Genomic DNA, 20089 nt, shown 5'->3' on the forward strand with positions numbered 1-20089 from the left:
GGCCGAAAATGTTTTACAGCGCTAAATAATACCGTTCTTGTAAATTTTGAAAATTATAAATTCACGAGGGCAAATCAAAAAGTCTTTGCGCCTATTTGTTATTCACCAAAAACAGGTACATACATGTATTTACAATTATATGTAGCGTGCTACATACCTTACATTATTTCTCCACATAGTTACCACACCGGTTCAGACATTTGTCCCATCAAGGGGCTAAGGTGGAGATCCCCCTGTGGTAGAACTCTTTCAGCTCCCTGTGGAACCACCGTCGGACTGTGTTCTTGGCTTCATCACATGTGAATCTCTGTCCTGCTAGAAACTTTTTCAGTGGAGGGCAAATCACTAGGACAAGGTCTGAACTGTAGGTGCATTTCCCTGTGAGTTACTATGAGCGTTGTCCCTTGCTCCGTATAAAATGAATAACACTTCGCTGATCATAAGCTGTGGACGTCTGAAAAACAACCGTCATCTTAAATGATTGATAGCAGCTCCGCCCTTCTGAGTGAAAAGTAGATACGGCTGGTACGGTTCAAGGAACTGTCACTGTTGGGAATGTATATGTTTGCTTTGTATTCACAGCCGTATTTTGACTAAAAAAAAATAGGCGCAAAGACTTTTTGATTCGCCCTCGTATAAGGATGCAAATATAAAAATTTGGCACACTCATGCTTTGAGGTTACTAGAAACTCTTTTATCAATGCATAAAGTATTTGCTACAGAATGTAATTAATTCGAGCGATACTTGTATTGGATTCGCTATAAGCAACTAAATTGAAGTTAAAATAGCTATAGAGCTATTTAATTCTGTACTCTTTGCTCACTTTAATGTCTTTTGGCACTTATAATATCTATGAGCTTGTTGACAATCCCTAACAATTTAAAGTTATAATCCAATTCAACCAGCTTCAATTAAACCTCTTCATGCTACCCTACGTCATACTTTATTTAAACTTTATTAGTTTTCAAGATTTCAAGTCGGTCGTTTCCACATTTAAGCTTTATAAGATTTGAATTTACTTAAGTCAATATCTTAACATTTTATCCATATTTAACCATGCATTTATTTTAATGGATAGGAATAAAAATTCCTAATCAGAAATATAGTTGGAATAAAGAGTTTTATGTAAGATTTCCAGGCTCAAATTGATGTTAGGAAATGCAACTCCAACACTTATAATTTAATATTAATTGATCACCAATTATTACTTTATAAACTGCCCATGTGGGCTGTCCACAATAGTTCCATACCAGTTCCTTTTGTTTTTTGAAGAAATTTATCATTCAGTCGTTTACTTTGCTCTGGAGAAAAATGACTTTTCCAGTCCCCAACAACTCCTTTTCTTAACATCTTGGGCAGCATTGAATTCGTGTTTGAATTCAGTCTTGTAGTTTGCCGAAGATAGCTCTCCACGAAATCCTTGCCCTCCTCCATTAAATGGTGCATGAAATTAAAGCTTGAATATTTCAAAATTCCTGTTAGTACAGTGAGAATTTTCAAATAAGTGATAATATATAGTTTGATAAAAACGCAAGTAACATGGCAATCTAATGTTAAATCTCAATAAAAAAAAATAGAAGACAAAATAAATGACTAAACCATTGTAGGTAATTTTATGTTGATAAATTAACTTATGATGTACGTTTCACTTGCAGCGTCAAATACGAACGGTTAAAACTTTCGTGACTTGACAACACTTCAATTTGATGCAGGTCCACACGATTGGAGATAATGTTGCTCACGTACGTGGGAGCAAAAGTAGCGCTACGCTGCGACCATTGAGAAGAGATAAAATGGAGGGAGTAAAGTGTTTTTTATGTGAACCAAAGACCCCAAGTCACGTGGTATATTTCAAATCAAATCATTAGAAGAAATCGGGTTTCTTTCGCTAGTTTCACTCAAAACACGTCAACCATTCGTCGTTATTGAGTCACGTGACTCGGAGTCGTAGCCTTAGCTTTTGCTAAGCCAATGATTGGACTTGCTCCCTCCATTTATATGTTGTTGTTTCTGATGCCCAATCAAACACCCAAGGTGACAGATAACGAAGGCGTTAATCCGTTTTTGAGGCTAATATAAGCAGCTTCCGCTTGCCTGAGCCCCATTTATGTGTAGGTCCGATTTTTGCTCAGATACATCCAGGGCAGTAGGTGGGAATCGAACCCTTACCTCCACCAACCTCCTCCTCCTACTTTTTATGGACAATTATTTATTTTATTTTTCAATTTAGGAATCAAAACTAATTTCGTAAACATAGCGAATTTTTCATAAACATACCAAATTATTTTATACATTTGTAAACACGCCTCAAACTGTTTTAAAATATCGTTTAACTTTAGAGGATTTGTCCCAAAAGTAATGAGATGTTTAAAAAAAAATAGTTTTATTGATCAAACATGTAGTAAAACTTAATTCTCTTCCAGATAGTCTCCTCCTGCATCTATACACTTTTGCCCACGTGTTTTCCATGCATCTTGGGTACTCTGAAACTCGCGTTTGGAAATGCTGTTAAGACACCTCATCGTGGTCTTTTGAATGCTGTTCATGGTCTCCAGATGCTTTCCTTTCAGCTGCCTTTTCATTTTTGGGAGCAAAAAGAAGTCTGGGGGCTGTAGGGGGTCTGTAGCACCTCGACAAAGAGAACGGTTGGTCAAGACTTTTGACAATTCGCGCAAATCCAAATCTTTCGTAACAGTTCAATGAACATCTGTTTTCGGCAAATTTGATTGTTCTGACATCAAACGAACACTCATTCAGTCGTCATTGAAATACTAGTGCTACTTTTTGATGTGCTAGTATGACAAGCAATCGTTCTTGAAGACCTGAGTGAACTAATCAAACGTTTTCATTCCCGTCTTTTGGAGTTGGATGCAAAATTTTATAGTATAGCATTGCTCCAAAGTTCTCTCCATGACGAGGCTCTGCAGAGAGGTTCACTAAAATTGACCTCCCACCACTTCGAGAGCTCTTAGACAACTGAACCTGGTGTTTCTGGAAAGCTCAGAGTCCCCCCTTACCTCTTCCAACCGGTCGCTCAGATGTGGGCAATATAGTCTCGTGGCAAAAAAAATGAGTCTTATTACTTTTGGAACAAACAGTGTACATTACTGTTTCTTACATAAAGAACTGAATTTTACTGTATTTTAAAAATAGTTTCATTTTTCAACATAAGACACTGTTACAATGCACAAAATCAGTGATCAATGGGAGAAAGAGACATAAAGTAAAATAATTGTAGTAATAATAAAATACTGCACTATATAATATGGTGGTGGTCAAATTTATAAGGACAAAAGGAAAAACCACCAAATCTTCGTTGCATTTGGTCGGGAAGTTAAGAAAGAAAATGTAAATTTTTTTAATAACTTTTGTTGGAAATACAAAGCTATTTCTTGTAGAAGGAAATTTGAGTTTATACATCCATGTTATATGTACAAAAGTGTAAGGACAATTAGATTTGTGTGTTCTTAAAAGCAAAATTTGCATGTTTTTTGTTTTGCAAACTGTGCTACAGAACAATATAAGTGCTTAGTAAGCGATTAGGAAAATAACATTCTATTTTTACAGTCATCTCCCTTGTTACAAAACTTAAAGATTTTGACGCAAGGAAAGTGGTTGCTGGAAAAATTTCACGACGCATTGTACGTCAAATCGCAACAAACAACAAATTTGAATAGATAGAGATCGGTCATTTAAGCTTTCTCAAAAATTCTGGCAAATAAGGTCGACAAAGAGGAAAAGGTAGGAAATCTCTTGTTTCTGTATGTGTCAAAATAATGATAAGACGAGCTTGCTTCAAAAACCAAACATCAAGAGATATTAGATGGGAATTCAAGTTACGATGCAGTTCTCAAACAGTTCAACATATTTTACAAAAAGAGAAAAAGTTTCATTTTCTGAAACTATAACGTCGTAACTGACTCATGCTTGCTAGGTCGGTGGATAAACTAATTAGTAGGATATAACTAATAAAAATCAAATTCATGTTTTTTTTTTTTTTTTTTTGATGCAAAGTGCTGCGATAGCTACCAAAATAATATATTTCCATCAACTGTTCCTTTTTCTGTAAAAATACTTTACATATAACTGAAATTTTTGCCACATTGTAGTTATGTACTCATTATTATACTGAAATGAAATGTTTCATTTAGGACTCACTTTTACAGGACAGCTGTTTTTATGTTCAAAAACGAACCTTTTTTTTTTCATAGAAAAAATTTCTATAGGTTAAAATTTAATGAATTTTGAAATAAACAGAATTTACCATAAAATTTCACTTCAGTTGACTCTTAGATACCTCTTGAAAACATCGAAAATTGTATGTTTCTATCGTTAAAATCTTTTTGAGAAAAAAAATAGATAAAGCTTGACAGTTTAACATTACACATATACAGGGTACTTAACCTTAATCATTATTGAATTATAAAAAACCAAGGAGTTACTTGGAATGTACGCATTTTGCGAGTTGTTGTGGAACAGCCATTAAGGTACAACTTTGCAATGAAAATTGCATACGGGGCAAAGTAAAAATGCTAAATTTTTTTTAAACTCCCTTACCACTTCAAAGGAGTTTCCAGTATTGCGCGCCATGCATTGTTTTTATTTTGAATTTTCTGCTAAGTTTATTTTTCTTCATTAGCATATCGTCGCATCAGAGCAACAGTAAGATATCTTAGTATTATTTCCGGGATTAGATATTGTTGACGAAAAAGGTAACATTTAAAAAGGTTTCGCATTGCACTAATAACAATAAACATTCGGAGATAGTTTTAATAAATTATTTCTTACGCAAAATAATGTTTTTTTTTTTTTTTTGCCTACATTTCCTCACCTTCTAGTGCTGTTTCATCAATTGATATATCAAGAAAGTCCGCCAATTTGAGAATTTCTGCTCTAGGATTTATCTTGAGCTCTTCATAAGTTAGGAAAAGAATGTTTGGAAGATTCCTATGTTGGTACCAATCCTTCACATGATCTATTATGCAGCCATGAGGTAACTGTTCTGTGAGAAATGCTTCAAAGAACTCATTAAATTCTCCAATGCTGTATCCTGGAAGCCCCTATTATAAATTTTTAAATTATGCATGATTTCATTCTTAAAATCACATTAAAAAGTATCGAGCTCATATGAGGCAGCGAGAAGCAAAAGATGTAGAGATTTTCAAGTTTTGAAACGCGTTGAAAGATAAGGTCCTGGGTAGGCTTTCATTGAAAAGTTTTTCTAAATCATGCTGTAAAACAGCACCTACCTAGGCTACTAGTACTATCTCTTGTCCCATGACAGAGGAGAGGGTCAACTGCCACTTGTACTGGTTATCTCTATTTTTTTATTTTGCCACTTGCATCCCTTTGCTTCTCACTGCCTCAGATTTACATGACGGTACACAGTTCTATCTTAAATCATGCTGATAATATTTAACCTCTTTTAGTTTTATATGAATGAATAGTTAAATGTATTTAAACAAATAATACTTAATAAGAAAGACAGTAGAGCTTGATGTGCACTCTCCAGAAGCAATAACACATGTAGGATGATAAATGCCAACTCTAAATAACTGATCATGCTTGAAGCCGGGTTTTCTTTGGCTTACATTTTGCTTCCTGCATTTTGTTTGCTTACTTATAGTGTGGCTCTCTTAACTGGATGTTTGACCTTAGACGATCACATATATGTTTGTGTTGTAAGAGAAAAAACCTTAGATTGGTTTTTTCTCCTACAACACAAACATAGCTCCAGCAGTGACTTGCAGTCCACCCAAGCGAAATAAGTCGCTTAAATTGGCGCCGTAAAATGCACTTCTTCATCACTCTCTTCTCACTGGATAGAAGCTAGGGTCAACAATATTTCACAGGCAAAGATGTCGCACGTCGGTAGAAACGTACATCCCTGTTTGTGAAAATTGCAACACCATGAAGGAAGCATTATAGTTGAATGAAATTTAATACACAGTTGAGTGGTAATGGTACAAATAAATGATTACATTTTCAAACCAAACAAGCTATAAAAAGAGATATAAATTAGAATTTTGTGTGGCCACCACGCGCCGCAATAAGAGCTGCTACACGACTCGGCATGGAGTGAAAGAAAGTTTGAATATCTGCCTGCGGAAGAGTATTCCATATTGTTTGTATGCGCAACCAAAGTTCGTCTGTCGAAGCAACAGGACGATGATCACGAGCGAGACGCCGACCAACGAAATCCCACTCATGATCGATCGGCGACATATCCGGGGAATATGCAGGCCAAGGAAGAAACTGTACCTGATGCGAATCAAGGTAGGATTTAAAAGTCCTGTACTGTGTCCGGGTACTGTTCAAATTGCCCACAATTCGTAGCAATTATGATCGTCCATGATATGCTATGACACCCCAGACCATAACTCCGGGTGTTCGTCCACTGTGGTGTTCGATAATGCACTGCAGAATATGCCGTTCACCGGCATAGAGCCTGACACTAATTCGGCCATCATGGTTCCACAAATTGAAGCAGGATTCGTCAGAAAAGACTACCTGCTGACAATCAGCATGCCAGCTCCTATGCACATTGGCCCATTGTAGAAGCAGGCGGCGATGGTTTTGTGTGATAGTAATTCTGTGTAATGAAATACTTGCGCGCAGCGCACTCTACAGCAGACGTCTCCGAATTGATGAAGCACACAGTGAAACGCCTGTAGCTGTTGACCACTCTGCTGCCAAGAAACTGTGCGGTCCATCAGCTTCGTATGCACCAGATGTCTGTCATCGCGAGCTGACGTCACATTTCGGGGTCCACTCCCGGATTTCCGAGCTGTCTGACCCTCGTCCGTCCACTGCTTCTAAACACGCATGATTGTGCTGCTGTTACGCAGCACACGAGCGGCTACTGCACGATAAGACAATCCAGCTTCACGAAGGCCGACGATTCTGCCCCGTTCAAACTCCGAAATTTGCTCTAATTTTGCTTTCTTTCGTCGATTAAGTTAACGTTTACTCTAGCATATAACCACCGATAATCATACACTCCTCGCTACAGCTGTCTATTTATATTCGGTTCGATCCGCAGTTCAGAGAGCGCTGCTCAGCATACGCATGCGCTACCGGTCTGCAATTCTAATCATTTGCATATCATGCCCTGCTTTACATGTCCTGCAATTTTCAGATCACTCGCGTAGGTTCTTCATGGTGTTGCAATTTTCACAAACAGGAGTGTATGTTACCTGCCTTTCGACACGAAACGGAAGTGTGGTTTGACAAAAAAAGCCAACATCTAGGAGCAGGTTGGCGAGATAAGTTTGGGAAAAAGCGTATTTGAATAATCGGAAAGGCACTAAATTGCTTATGCTGATGGCGCTGCATTTGCAATGCGAATCCAGTACCCAATAGGGGGTGAAGGGGTGAAGAGGTTTATTCTATTCTCTCCCCTCTGCGAAAACGTTGAAAGGGAGGTAATTAAGCCTCATTTGTCCAATGGTTCATTGCTAAAGGGTAGCAAAAAAGTTATTGTAGAATCGACAAGCGTAAGTTATATGTTAGCGACACGTGATTTAAAAGAAATGGGGCGAAATTAGAGTGGCGCAAAAGTATGAAACGAGTAAAAATTTTGAATCCTTAAAATAAATTAATTTTGGGCAGTAAAAAAGGAACCATGCGTTGTTTTTCACATCGAGATTTTTTTTTTCTTTTGTCCTTTTTCTTTTAAAATCACAATTTGCTTAACACCAGGGCCTGTCATCAGTCGGTGGACCCTGGTATCAGATATTATGAAGAAACTGCTCGTGACCCCCCCCCCAATCCCTTCCCCCTTCACTTATTAATTGCGACATTTTGACCTTTTAAATATCCCACCCCCCCCTCTCTTAATTCTAAAATGAGAGTACTAGTGGGTTGGTAAGATAACTATGTATCAAAAGTACTAAATAAACGAAAGCATACTTTTTCATTGTTTCGTACATATTATGTAATTCTACAGTGGTTTTTTGCAATCACAATGTTCTAGACTTTTGACGAACACTAAACATATCTGTTATTTGTTCCCAAACGCGCTAAATACCCCTTCTGTTGTTGTAAAGCAATTGTTAGAGGATTTTCGAAAAATAAATTCATCATTTATTGAATTCTCAAATCAATTTGGCTATCCTGAAAAATTGAGACGGATGGACATTCCCCCTATCCAATTCTAAGTTCCACATTAGTTTTTATAAAATTTCACGAGAAAAATGTAAAACACGCACTTGAGTAAAGTCTTGTTTCTTTAAGCACGTGAATCAATTGAATCACTGGTAGAGATAGGTAATTTGCAATTATTCAAGTGCATACGCATTTGCTTATAAGCTGAGCTCCCGTTATCCACCCCCTCCATGAGATTAAGGGCGCACCCCCACCCCCTAAATATCGCTAAGACCCCCTACCCGCAAAACAAAGAGCTCCTATAGAAAGAGAAAAATACCCCTGAAAACAACCCCCTAAAAATTTTAATGGCGCCGTCTGAGCCATGACCCTCCCTAGATGGGCACCCCGTGTTATAATGCTATTTAGCCAATTTTATAATATGAAGGAAATAATACCTTTGTGATTAAAAATAAAGGCAAACTAATACAGCGTTAAAAAGCACAAATGTGCAGGAACAGTGCAGACCAGAAATTCGGCGTACAAGGAACACCTTTATCTATGCAAAAATTTGTGCTCATGGTTGAATATGAATCTCATGAATGAGATACACACGATCCGACAAAAGATTCGACTCCTGCCGTTCCAAAGGGTTTTGCTCCGATTTATCGGGTATCTATTCATCTATAAGCTCAAAGTTTTGCATTGATAAAGGCGTTCGTAACGTAGAAACACGTGTATGCAGTGCTCCTGCACATTTGTGCTTTTTAACGTTGTATTATTAACCCCCGACACACAAGGGAAAGTTTGACGTGTCTGTCTGTGTGTGTGTATCTGTCTGTGGCACTCTTGCGCCAAACCGAATAGACCGATTTTTTTAAAAAAATTTTTTCGAATGGAGAGTTGATCGAGAGTGTTCTTAGCTAGGTTTCGTCTTTGGATGACATTAATTAACGAAGGTATTAATTCATTTCCTCTAAAAGGTTTTTCGCAATTTTTGCAGTGAAAACATAGTTAAAATTTTAAAAATTTAATACCAAAATAAAGAGAATATTTTTCCGCGTTTGATAGAAGGTTTTTGAAACTTCCGTCTTTCATAGAATTTGAACTATAACGTTTTTTAAAGCAAATTTTAATAACGGCTAAACCTTTATTCACACGATTGATAACTGAATTAATTGTTGACCAACAAGAAAATTAAAAGCAGTGATTTAAAATTTTTATCTATTGCCATTTCTATTTAATAGCAAATAAAATACTTGACTATGATTTTAAATAACATAAGGCTTTTAAAAGGATTTTCAATTTTCCCTTTTGATTCTACTGTTGTTTTTTTATTTAAGAAAATTAAGGTACTCCTGAATTTATCTACTTTTTTTTTATGTGTACAAGTGTGGGTTGCTTTGAATAAGTGATTTAACAACTCAACACTCCTGAAACTACCACCCCTGATTCTTCATTAATGCTTTTGTTTATAAGGTTTGACTGCAGAGGACCCCCAAAAAAAGGTTTGTTTAGGGTCTACATTAGTCCGGCCCTGAAAATATTGTATGCAAAGATCCAATTCGTCACACATCACGCGAAGCGAATATATGCATTGCAAAAACTAACAATCTGACCTTAATTCGTTGAAGCATTGTTACTAAACTTGCTAGATATTTACTCCATGTAGTGAATTTTTCTGAACGTTACTGCACTGCATACTGACTATAGCAGAGCAAATGTGCTGGAAGCAATCCTTGTTTCAGAAGCCTCTACTTTGATATAGAAGTGCATAAAATGGAGTTAAAACTGCATATTTTGGGTAAAACAGCTGAACTCATCTGAAAAGTAGAGCTGCTAGAGAAAAACTAATTTCATATTTTGTTTCAGAGCCCCAAACATATCTAAAATCCGTTCTCAAACTCTGGGCACCAAACATACAACATTTTTTTGTTCCCCTGTGTAATTCATTATTGCAAGTGCTCTAAAGTAGATGCTGGGGCACTTGGTGTTCCTCTCAAAGGGGTAAAATTAAGCAAACAAAACATTAACTATTTTTAAATTTATTTCTTCGTTTAAACCGTTTCTTTAAATTAAAAAAAAAGAATGCTCCCCTAGAACTAGCAGACCAAAAAGGTTATTTTGTTTTTACAACCTCAATGACATAAATCAACAAAAGTGAAAATAAATAATAATGTTTCCTCCCTCAATATATATTTTTATCATTAAACTGAAAAAGATATGATCAGCAAAAGGGGAAAATACGCGAATTTATTCTGATTAGTAGATGCATCAGTTGCGGTTTTTCAGCAGTAGCAAATGAAGTCAACTGCAGTACATTAGTAAAAGATAAGAGTAAGATTGAACATCTGGAACCCTTCAAATCTTCAGGTACAAAATACTTTAGAATCTCCAGAGGGGTTGTGTCTCATTCCCTGACTCCCGCGACCGTCTTTTTTTTTTTCTTCGAATTAGTACTCATAGGAAATAGCAACCCTCCGCCAAGCCAGTTCAACATTGGCGACGAAAGCTTGTCATTTGTTCCTAAATGTCGGCTTTTGTGTTAAATCACGTTTCCGTAAGTATATTTTTTTTCTCGGCGGTGCTTAAAAACTGGTCACGGAGTGGAACTTCTCCTATTATTTATATTCTTTGCTAGGGTGATGTGGGTTTTCATGGCAACAACACTTGATTCGTGTTTCTGCTTGAATTAGGCTTGTTAAGTTTCCGTGGTTTGTTGTTGGCGAGATGGGAGAAATGTACACGGGGGATCTCGGTCGAGCTACTCACAGGTTTTACTCATTTTGAGGAACAGAAAATATGTACCATATTCATGTTTCGTGTCCTTAATGAGTTAAAAAATAACAAATTATTACTTTTAAAAAATTCATTTAAGGAGAGCCGCCCAAGCAAACCAAGCGCTGCTTGGTTTGCTTGGGCGGACCGCTCGTCAATGATGTTCCAGTAATCGTTATCGCAACCCAAAACTGCCCTCATCGCCTTTATTTTAACTAATGGAATCATTTAAGCCTCAGCGGATTGCAAACCAACTTATCAGAACCAGACAAGATCGTGGGTAGCTTAAAATGCTTCTAGTAAATTTTCTATTCAGCTTGGAATAACTTGCAAGCTTTGAGCGAGATTGCAACACTACATTGATTGAAGAAAAATGATCGTTTCTTGGAATTGCCATCACATATAATTGGTCTGTCTGACCAATATTCCTACACAAATCTATAAATTTAATGAAGAATTAGGGCCTCTCAAATTTTCAAACTAACGTTAGCTTGGTGCATTTAAGGAGACATAAGGGATACCGCATTGAACCATAGATATTATAAAAACACTAGAGGGATTGCTTCTTCATCCGCTTGGTAGAAACTGGCAGTCAAAGTGAGGAAAGAATAGTGCTCAAACAAAAAAGGGGTTATTCATTTGACTTTTTTTTTTGCCACTTCATGATGAAGTTAAAGTATGTGATCAACTACGCTTGAGCACTTAGCTGAAAGTCAGACCTTAGGGCTTGCCAAACTTATGTTTCAAAAACTGCTCTGATTCTTATGGCCAAAAAAAAAAAAAAAAACCCTGGTGCGTGTCCTAGTTCTATTGTTACTCTGTGTATAGGACGATCAGGCAAAGTTTCTAAAGAGGTCTGACATATAGAAAAACGAAGCAGTTAAATTTTTTTAACATTATGTTGCAAAAACATATTTAATGCTCATGAAACGGATTTATTTTAGAACTTTTTTTTCTGTTGATACTATAACGTTTAAAGACAAAAAGTGTTTTGGAGTAAAAATTAATAAGCATAAAATAACTTTTTCGTTATGTGCACATAAGACTGGCAATGCCAAAATAAAGCCGTTAAGTAATTGGTAAAGAAACTCACCAACTGTTTCAAAGGCACAAAAGTGTCAGAAGTAAATTATCATTTCCAGAACAATTCTTGGATTATTTTGACAAGTTTTAAAAGTGGCTGTCGTAACGGAATACAAACCTACAAATACAGGGTGGCCAAAATGATGTGCTTATTGAGAACTGTCCTGCACATTTACCAGACTGTGCTTCAAAATAAAGTCAAGAACATAAAGGGTGATAACATGATTTGAAGAGACATAAATTGTTGATAAACAACATAATTTGAATATAATAACAAAAAACACAATTTAAATATATCAACAAAGAACATAATTTGAAATTTTATTATTTGGCTCACCTGATAATAAAACTTCAAAATTTCATCTACTGGAAATTTTAAAGTCTTATAGTGGACTTAATCTAAAAGATTATTAGTAAAGTAATTCTAGTTTTAAAAGCAACCCGTGCACTGTGAATGATATTGATATAAGAATAATTAGTGTCTGAGATGATAAAAGCTTGACCGAAATCTTAAAAATATGATGATTAATAAAATATTTTTAAAAGTGTCCAAACTGAGTAAAACCTCTACACTTGAGGGAGGTTTAACTCACAGAGATTAAAAGTGGAAAAAATGATGCTGAAATAATTCCTGTCTAATTAGATGCTAATACAAGGTTCAGGCAACAATTACATCCAAGAAAATGCCATAAATTGTTAAGTGAATTTAACTACAATCAGTAAAGATTATGATTGCCAGAAATATCAGAATCAAATTTCATTTTCAAAGCAACTCTTTCTGTGCCTCTACTGATCAATGGACGAGGGAGCTCAATAGTATCTGCTTTGGACACAGTATTTTGCCACATCTTTTTCAGGACAAATAAAACTGAAGCTACATGCAACATATCTTCTAAAAAAAGTATTGAAGATTCTTGTTTATTTACTTTGATGAAGTAACCAATATAATGTAAGTTTAGTAGGTTAAACATTTTACAAAAATCTCCAATTTTAATTGCACAACAGGATAACAAGTCTTTGAAATAATTACCTGCTTCACTTGAGCTCTGAAATTACTTTGGTTCAGATTCAGTATCTGAAGACAGACCTAATCTTCTGTCTTTTGTTTGTTTCCTGGGTTTTCTCTTAGTATTTTGAGAATCTTTCTTTATCTTTTCGATATTGTGCATATTTGGCAAGGGCATCTGAAAATCCTTGATTTGTTACGTTTTCCACCACATTTGCATTGTCAAAGTCCTTATTTTATTAAAATTCATATCATAAAATAAATGGTACTTCAGTTACAATAAAAGACTAAGTAATAATTTAGTAAAGTAGAAATGGGTTGATTATCTTAATAAATTTGCCAGCAAATGAGAAAAGCAAGTTTCAGTTGTGTTAACAGCATTAACAAGTAGTGCTTCAAATGAATAACAAGGGACTGATTGCAAATTAAGAACAAAAAAACTTCTTTCATTTGACTTAGAAACATTAATTTTCAAAACTAATTAAATGTTATATACAGTTAGCTCTTTCACACCGCTATGGATATTGTAAAATTTTTACTACTTTGAATTTAAGATTTCTATGCCTAAAAATTTCAGATGCAGACCACTTTTGCACGAGAAAGTAATAAGAAGGTAAGAACAAAAGGATTACTAACCTTGAGAAAGTGGTAATAAGATACGCAAGCGTCTTTTGGATTCCTTGCTACGTATATGTATTTTGCATCAGACGACATTGGCATAAGATGATACGGTAGATGATACTTGAAGGCCAAAGCACCATCTAAATTATTGGGTCCATCCTGTTCAAGGAAGGGAACTTTGTTTACCATCTCGGACCATCCACCAGGAGCTGGAATACCTTTAGAATGCACTAAGTAGAGAAGTTGTTGTACCCAAGTTGTTCCACATTTTGGATAAGACACCAAGAAGATGTCCCCTGGCTTCGGTTTGTAATCAGCAGCATACTCAAAATACTCCTCTACTCCACCTTTGGGAATCTTAAACCCTCGAAAGATTTTGTATGGTACTATGGAGGTATCTTTTGGCATATTTACAATCCTGAAAAAGAGATGGATTGGCGTATTACTATAGCACAAGAAGTTGCCAGAGTGACGCAAAAGCAAGCTGTTGGGCTTTCAAACCCGAATTTATAAGTTCAAAACCGGTCAGTTCATTTTTCACGATGATGAAACTCGCCAGCACCCACGTGGCACGTTATAGTTACTTGTGCAGGCATTTGATTTGGATACCCCGCGAAATTAAATTAAAAGTGCAATTTGCATCATTAAAGCTCAAGAAGCTCCATCTGCTCTGAAACTGGGCCGCATGAAAGAATGATAACCAGTTCCTGGAGAACTCCTATCTGTCAGGCCCGTGTCCAGATTTTCATAAAGGGAGGGGTTTTAATCTTATCTGTGGGGGGGGGGGCACAACCTTTAGTTTTACGACAAATTGTCAATCCCAATATGGCGTTTATACACCCGTAAGTATTGCTGCCCCCTCCCCTTCCCCTAGAAGTATAATTCTGGCAGGTAACCAAAGTATTCCTTCATTTTACAGGTTCACTTTAACCAAACCTTGTTTGTTTCTTTTGAATTAAACCTGTTTACTATGCGGTTTATTGCAAAAAGAATTAAAAACTCTCCGCAAATTATTTTATAATGTAGAATGTACAGTAGACCCTTGTTTTACGCGGATTTATTTTACGCGGTTTCGGTTATACGTGGTTTAAGATTTGACACCTTTATTTTATTTTACGCGAATGAGTTTCGGTTTTACGCGGATGCGGCAATGCAAACAGATAAAAATTTTCCCTCTTTCAAAATACAAACTCCTAAACATTGCAGATTACGCGTAATCAACTGCATTTTGGCGTGCTAATAATCGAGCTAGGGCCACTGGACATTTTATACGATTGGTTCCAGAGCTCTTTCCAGAAGTAAAGTTATTAAACTCACACAGTTCAGTACTCACTGGAAGAAGAGCTTTTAGGAGTGACAAAGTAGGTCAAAACCAACGAGGATACCGACGTCGGTGACACACAACCAAAAACATTCACATTGAATTTTTTGAGCTAGACAATAGAATTGATCTTTCTGATTGATTAGTGAAGGAAAATTCTATCTTGGAAATGACGCAAGTGATCATGGATGCGTTAATGCTCTGCAAAGAATTACAGGGAAAAATTCTTGATGACTGCAAAAAAAAAAAAAAAAATCATAGCCAGTTCATCTTTATGAACAGGACACGAAATTAATTATGCATGTTGTGTATAAAAGTCGATATAAGTATACATTAAACTTATATAATTAGTCATCACTAGAATGAAGTATTTTGTTATCTAGCGAACCAAACCCCTATTTTAACACTAGTGTTAGGTCTCAATTAACGCGGCATTTCCGTGGAACGCAACCCCCGCGTAAAACGAAGGTCTACTGTACATCAGATTTTATGTTCTGAAATAATGCTTAATACGTTCTTACTTGTAAACTAAACAAGAACGAGCTTTTTGTAGATGGAAATTACATTACTAAACACAATCGCCAATACATTTTCATAGCTCAGCATATGCCAAATTCATCATTACCTCCTTACAATAAGCAATATTAATGCTTTGTATTGGTAGCTCATTCAGCGGTTCTACCACCACAGTTTTTCCAAAATATTATTTCAGTCGGTAAAGCTTTAACAATTGTAAATTACATAACATTTGAATGGAATGTAAAACTTTTCAAGTTAAAAAAGAAGAAAGAAATGTAATCGTTTAGGGTTTAGGTCCAACTGCGTTGAATAAGAGAAAAAAAATGCAGAATTACTGAGTTTAATTACAGAAAAACTTCAGAGAGAAAAGGAAAAAAAAACGCTAAACGCAGACTTTCACATTAAAGTTAATTTTAGTCAATCACTTTCTTCATTTGACATATATTTGTTTCCCCAATGGGAGGGGTTTAACCCCTAAAACCCTCCCCTTGGACACGGCTCTGCTATCTGTAAATAGTAAGGTGGCAGTACGCAGCCAAATTCGAAACAATTGTTTTATTTCTAAGCAAAAGAAAAAAAGATAGAATACTTAAACAAAAATGTAGCATAGTTACACCTGTAACCTATAAAAATGAGAAAAGTTACACCGAAGTATTTTGTCGTAGGCAGATCTATGACAGCATCTGCAAACTGCTTTCGAGATATTTGAAGGAATGCGTTTTTAACCTCCCACATGCGTAAAAAAAAGCATTGAAACTTGAAGCCAGGCCACTGGCAAAGAAATTGCTTTATTTTCAGTGGAGACCAAATAAGCGCGTTTAATAAGGCTGAAATAAAATCGATGAAAAAAAATCCAAAATAATAATAATGAATAAATAAAAATTTGTTGATACTACCATTTACCTGTAAAGGGCAGTATTACTTAGTGATGACAACTTCCAATCAATTGTAAAAACAAATATAGTTATTTAGTGAAAAAAGTCTCAGTGGCGCAACTAGTTAGTGCGAGGTACTTACTATAAGGAAGTACTAGTAATTTACGCCGAAGTTGTTACATAGATGTCAGAGGACGCGATTAAGATACCGGGGTGCCCAAGGCCAAATGCTTTTTGGGGACTAATTTAAATCCCAAACTTACTTTTAACCATTGGCTGCAACAATTTTAGGAATTTTTTTTGTAGGCCTCAAAACCGCGGGGTCCCTAGTCCACGGCCTAGTTGGCCTATTCAGTAATCAAGCTCTGCATGTGCGAATAGTACAGTGAAATACCGTTTTAACGATCACCAATACAACGAAATTTCCAGTTACAGCGAAAATAATTTTGATCCCTTGAAGTTCGTTGTAACGGGGTTTCACTGTATTAACTAAATGCACGAGGAGAAACTGGCTCTATGGGCAACAGAGACCGCCTAGTAAACGGGCAATAAGCGTCTGAAAAAAATATTAAAAAAGTAAAATCCGAATGAAATTTAAATTAAAAAAATGCTTACCGTTCAATGCGAATAACGGCAAATTTCAATCGACGCGCGCAGGATGTCTTACTAGAGGAATCTTTTTTGTTTTCTTGTTTTTTTGACGCTGTAAGTAAAATAAATAAATAAATAAATAAATAAGAGTAGTTCTTGGAACGCGTTATCAGAGTAATGCGATATGAGACAGTTCAGGTTAAAGATGTTCGGCATTAAAATTTTGATAGTGATAACGCACTGTTCACAAGGCATTGACATTTTGAAGCATTGGAATTTTAAAGCTAGAAATACCGGTAATACTAACAGACTCGAACCCTCAAATAATTAAATATTTTTTCCTCGGGAATTTAATTTGGTATGCACTGCATATTAGTATATAACTAAGATTTCAGAACTATTAAAAAAAGAGAAGAAACTAAGAACAATAAAAATATAATTTTTACGTTTAGTAATACTAAAGAACTGCGGAAATATGGGCAAAACCGTACAGGCGGGAAAAACCGACTCTTCTGGTTTCTGCTCTATTTTGTGATTAAAGGAATATCAGTTAACAGCGTAACTGCGATAATAAGTAGTTGAAGCTGCGTTATTATTTGTTTTGTTATTTATTTAAAGTATGAATATTTTTTGAAACTTTCCTTAACATATTTTTTAAGATGATAAAGATACTATATTATATCAGAAAGACTTAATATTTTCTATGGGATAAATACATATATAAATATGAATGCACTATATTTAGTGCATTGTATTTTAGTTTTGTTTAGCATCTGTTTAGTTCTGTGTTTGCATTATAACCCTAGGTTACAATTGGCAAAATGACGATTATGTCCAACCCTTGGAGGAAACCGTCATTTTGCAATGGTTGAGAAAAAAAACAATAATACAGTAACTATGTGCATCAACACTTCGAAACTCAGGACATTGGCTCCCAAATGTATTAGGACGTATGGTAACTTTTATCCTAGAAATATCTATAAATGTCTTACAATTTCACTGCAAAATTTAAAGGGACGGCTTGGCCCACTTTTCTCTATACAATTAACGCATAAGTTGAAAGTAACAGAAATGCAGTGTCAATACAAATTAACAAAAGCAATCACATATTGTCTTTCATTTTCTAATTAAATAATAATATTTAAATAAGTAAACAAAGCAAAAATAAATAAGAGCAATTATTCTGCATTACGCGTTAATAATAACCTAGTATATGAAGTTAAGAAAAATGATCCATAACGAGCAGTTAAAATTTTTCAAATGCAAACTTCTTACCTCTACTCTTAAACGCCTTTCAAAGAAGTGCTTTTCTGAATGGATACTCTTATAATAACCACTTTTTATATCGATAAAAATCTAATCAGTTATCTATCTTCATTTAATTCTGATAATAAGAAACTTTTTTTAAGCCGTATAATAAACAAACTATGAATTTCTACCTTTAGTATGTTATTACGTTCTATTTATGTAATTGTAATGTTTTTTATGTTTGACAGCTATTAGTCGCATCTAGCTTCTCATCAAGTTGTTTGATAAGAAACTAAGATAAAAGTCAGATCGAAGTGCCTTTCAAAAGATGATGCTCAAAGCGATTTTCAGTATTATCTTCTAGTATTAGAGTCGAATGACTCTCGAGTGTACATGCAAAACATTAATGAGAACAAACCAATTATAAAGTCTAATATCGTTTATTTTCAATCGCCGACAGTAATACTGCACTGTTGTTTCGTGTATTGAAAACAAAGCTTAACTTGCATGAGAGCTCTCGGAAGCACAGCTCCAGCACTTATTTACAATATTTTGCATATTTTTACTTATTCGACGGCATTTAGGCTGTTAGTGCATTTGAACGAGTTTTGAAGATCATGGTGCTCCACACTTCTTTTGATGGAAATTAAAGCCTGCTTGAGAAAATTAGAATATTATTTTTATTTCTTAAGTATGCATTCAACTCATCAATTAACTTCTTTTAGATGGTTCCTGTTTTAGGGTTTCAACAGTGCTACTATAAATATTACATCATACTAGCTGTTCCCGCACAACGATGCCTGTGTTAAGAATTTAAAGGATTTTCCTTGAATAAATGAAAAGCCCCCTCCCCGCTCCTCCCCTCGCACACACCATTAAAAAACAGAAACGTTCCTTTGCAATTTAAAATATTTCTTCAAAAAAAATAAATAAAAGCATAAGTTACATTAAAAGTTGCTTTAAAATGTCAAACCACCAACGTCATTGTTTATCGCCTATCTCGCCAAGCGACCAAGCTACTGAAAACCAGCCGATTTGTGAGCAAAGCTAATTCCAATCAGTTAGCGATCCGATGTTTAAAAAAAAAAAAAAAAAAAAAAAAAAAAAAAAAAAAAAACTCGCTCTCTCTCCCCTTTCATCCGAGGAACAAGAACGTAATTAAAAAGCACATTATATCTAGAACAAGAGAGAAATCCCGTCTCCCGTATAGAGAAAAGAATTTAACTCAAACGCGCAACGTAATTAAAAAAAAAAATGATTATTCCGCTCCATCTAGGAAAAAAAGTTTTTAATTAAAATTCGTATTGCAAACACAAAGAGAAAATCCCGCTCCTCTGTAGAAAAAAGAACTTAACTCAAATACGGTACGCAATTTTGCTGCGACGGGGAAAGAGAATACATAATATTTATACGTAAGATTTTTTACTATTCACTCATATTTGATTCTAAACTTCTAATAAAATCGAATACAATTGACCCACTTAGCAAAAATGCAATCAATAAAAATAGGACTATTTTTGTTCTATTACTTTTTTTAAAAACAGATGTAAAGCTTTCTTAATACCTGTTTACATGATGCATTTGAGATGCTATTGCGGTGTAAAATTAAAATTAAACTAATATAAAACTTGGTGATTTTCTAGTGTCTTCAAGAGGGTTATTTCTTATTTAGGGTTTGAACAAAGTTATAATGCCAAAAGAAAGACTCACTATGCTGTCCTGCCTGGGACAAAAAATAACCTTTGTGTCTTGCCACATGCAGGCGGTGAAATCGCATGCTTCCTTCAATTTTCGCCACGTGTTTAAATTTGGCGCTTTTGTGAACATTTCGGCAGACTTTAAGACTTTATGTCTCGATAACGAGGGGACTAGGGAAATAACTTTTGCGTCAAAAGGATGCCTCAATATACTCTTTCGATTGCTACCTATTTCAACGTTTTTCATTATTACAGTATTAGTAT

At 35.4% G+C, this 20089-nt stretch overlaps 1 protein-coding gene across 1 annotated transcript; it reads right to left on the reverse strand.

The window, feature by feature from the left end:
* Positions 1 to 1126: 1126 nt before the first annotated feature.
* On the reverse strand, positions 1127 to 16982 carry LOC129219194 (sulfotransferase 1C4-like). The gene is made up of 4 exons (XM_054853520.1): positions 16905 to 16982; positions 13590 to 13992; positions 4833 to 5061; positions 1127 to 1476 (listed from the first exon to the last, which is right to left on the reverse strand). The coding sequence occupies exons 2-4, from the start codon at positions 13980 to 13982 to the stop codon at positions 1211 to 1213; spliced, it is 888 nt and encodes a 295-aa protein (XP_054709495.1). The 5' UTR covers positions 13983 to 13992; positions 16905 to 16982; the 3' UTR covers positions 1127 to 1210.
* Between the last annotated feature and the right edge of the window lie 3107 nt (positions 16983 to 20089).

This window comes from Uloborus diversus, chromosome 3 (assembly GCF_026930045.1).
Source record: "Uloborus diversus isolate 005 chromosome 3, Udiv.v.3.1, whole genome shotgun sequence".
Taxonomy (NCBI): Eukaryota; Metazoa; Arthropoda; class Arachnida; order Araneae; family Uloboridae; genus Uloborus; species Uloborus diversus.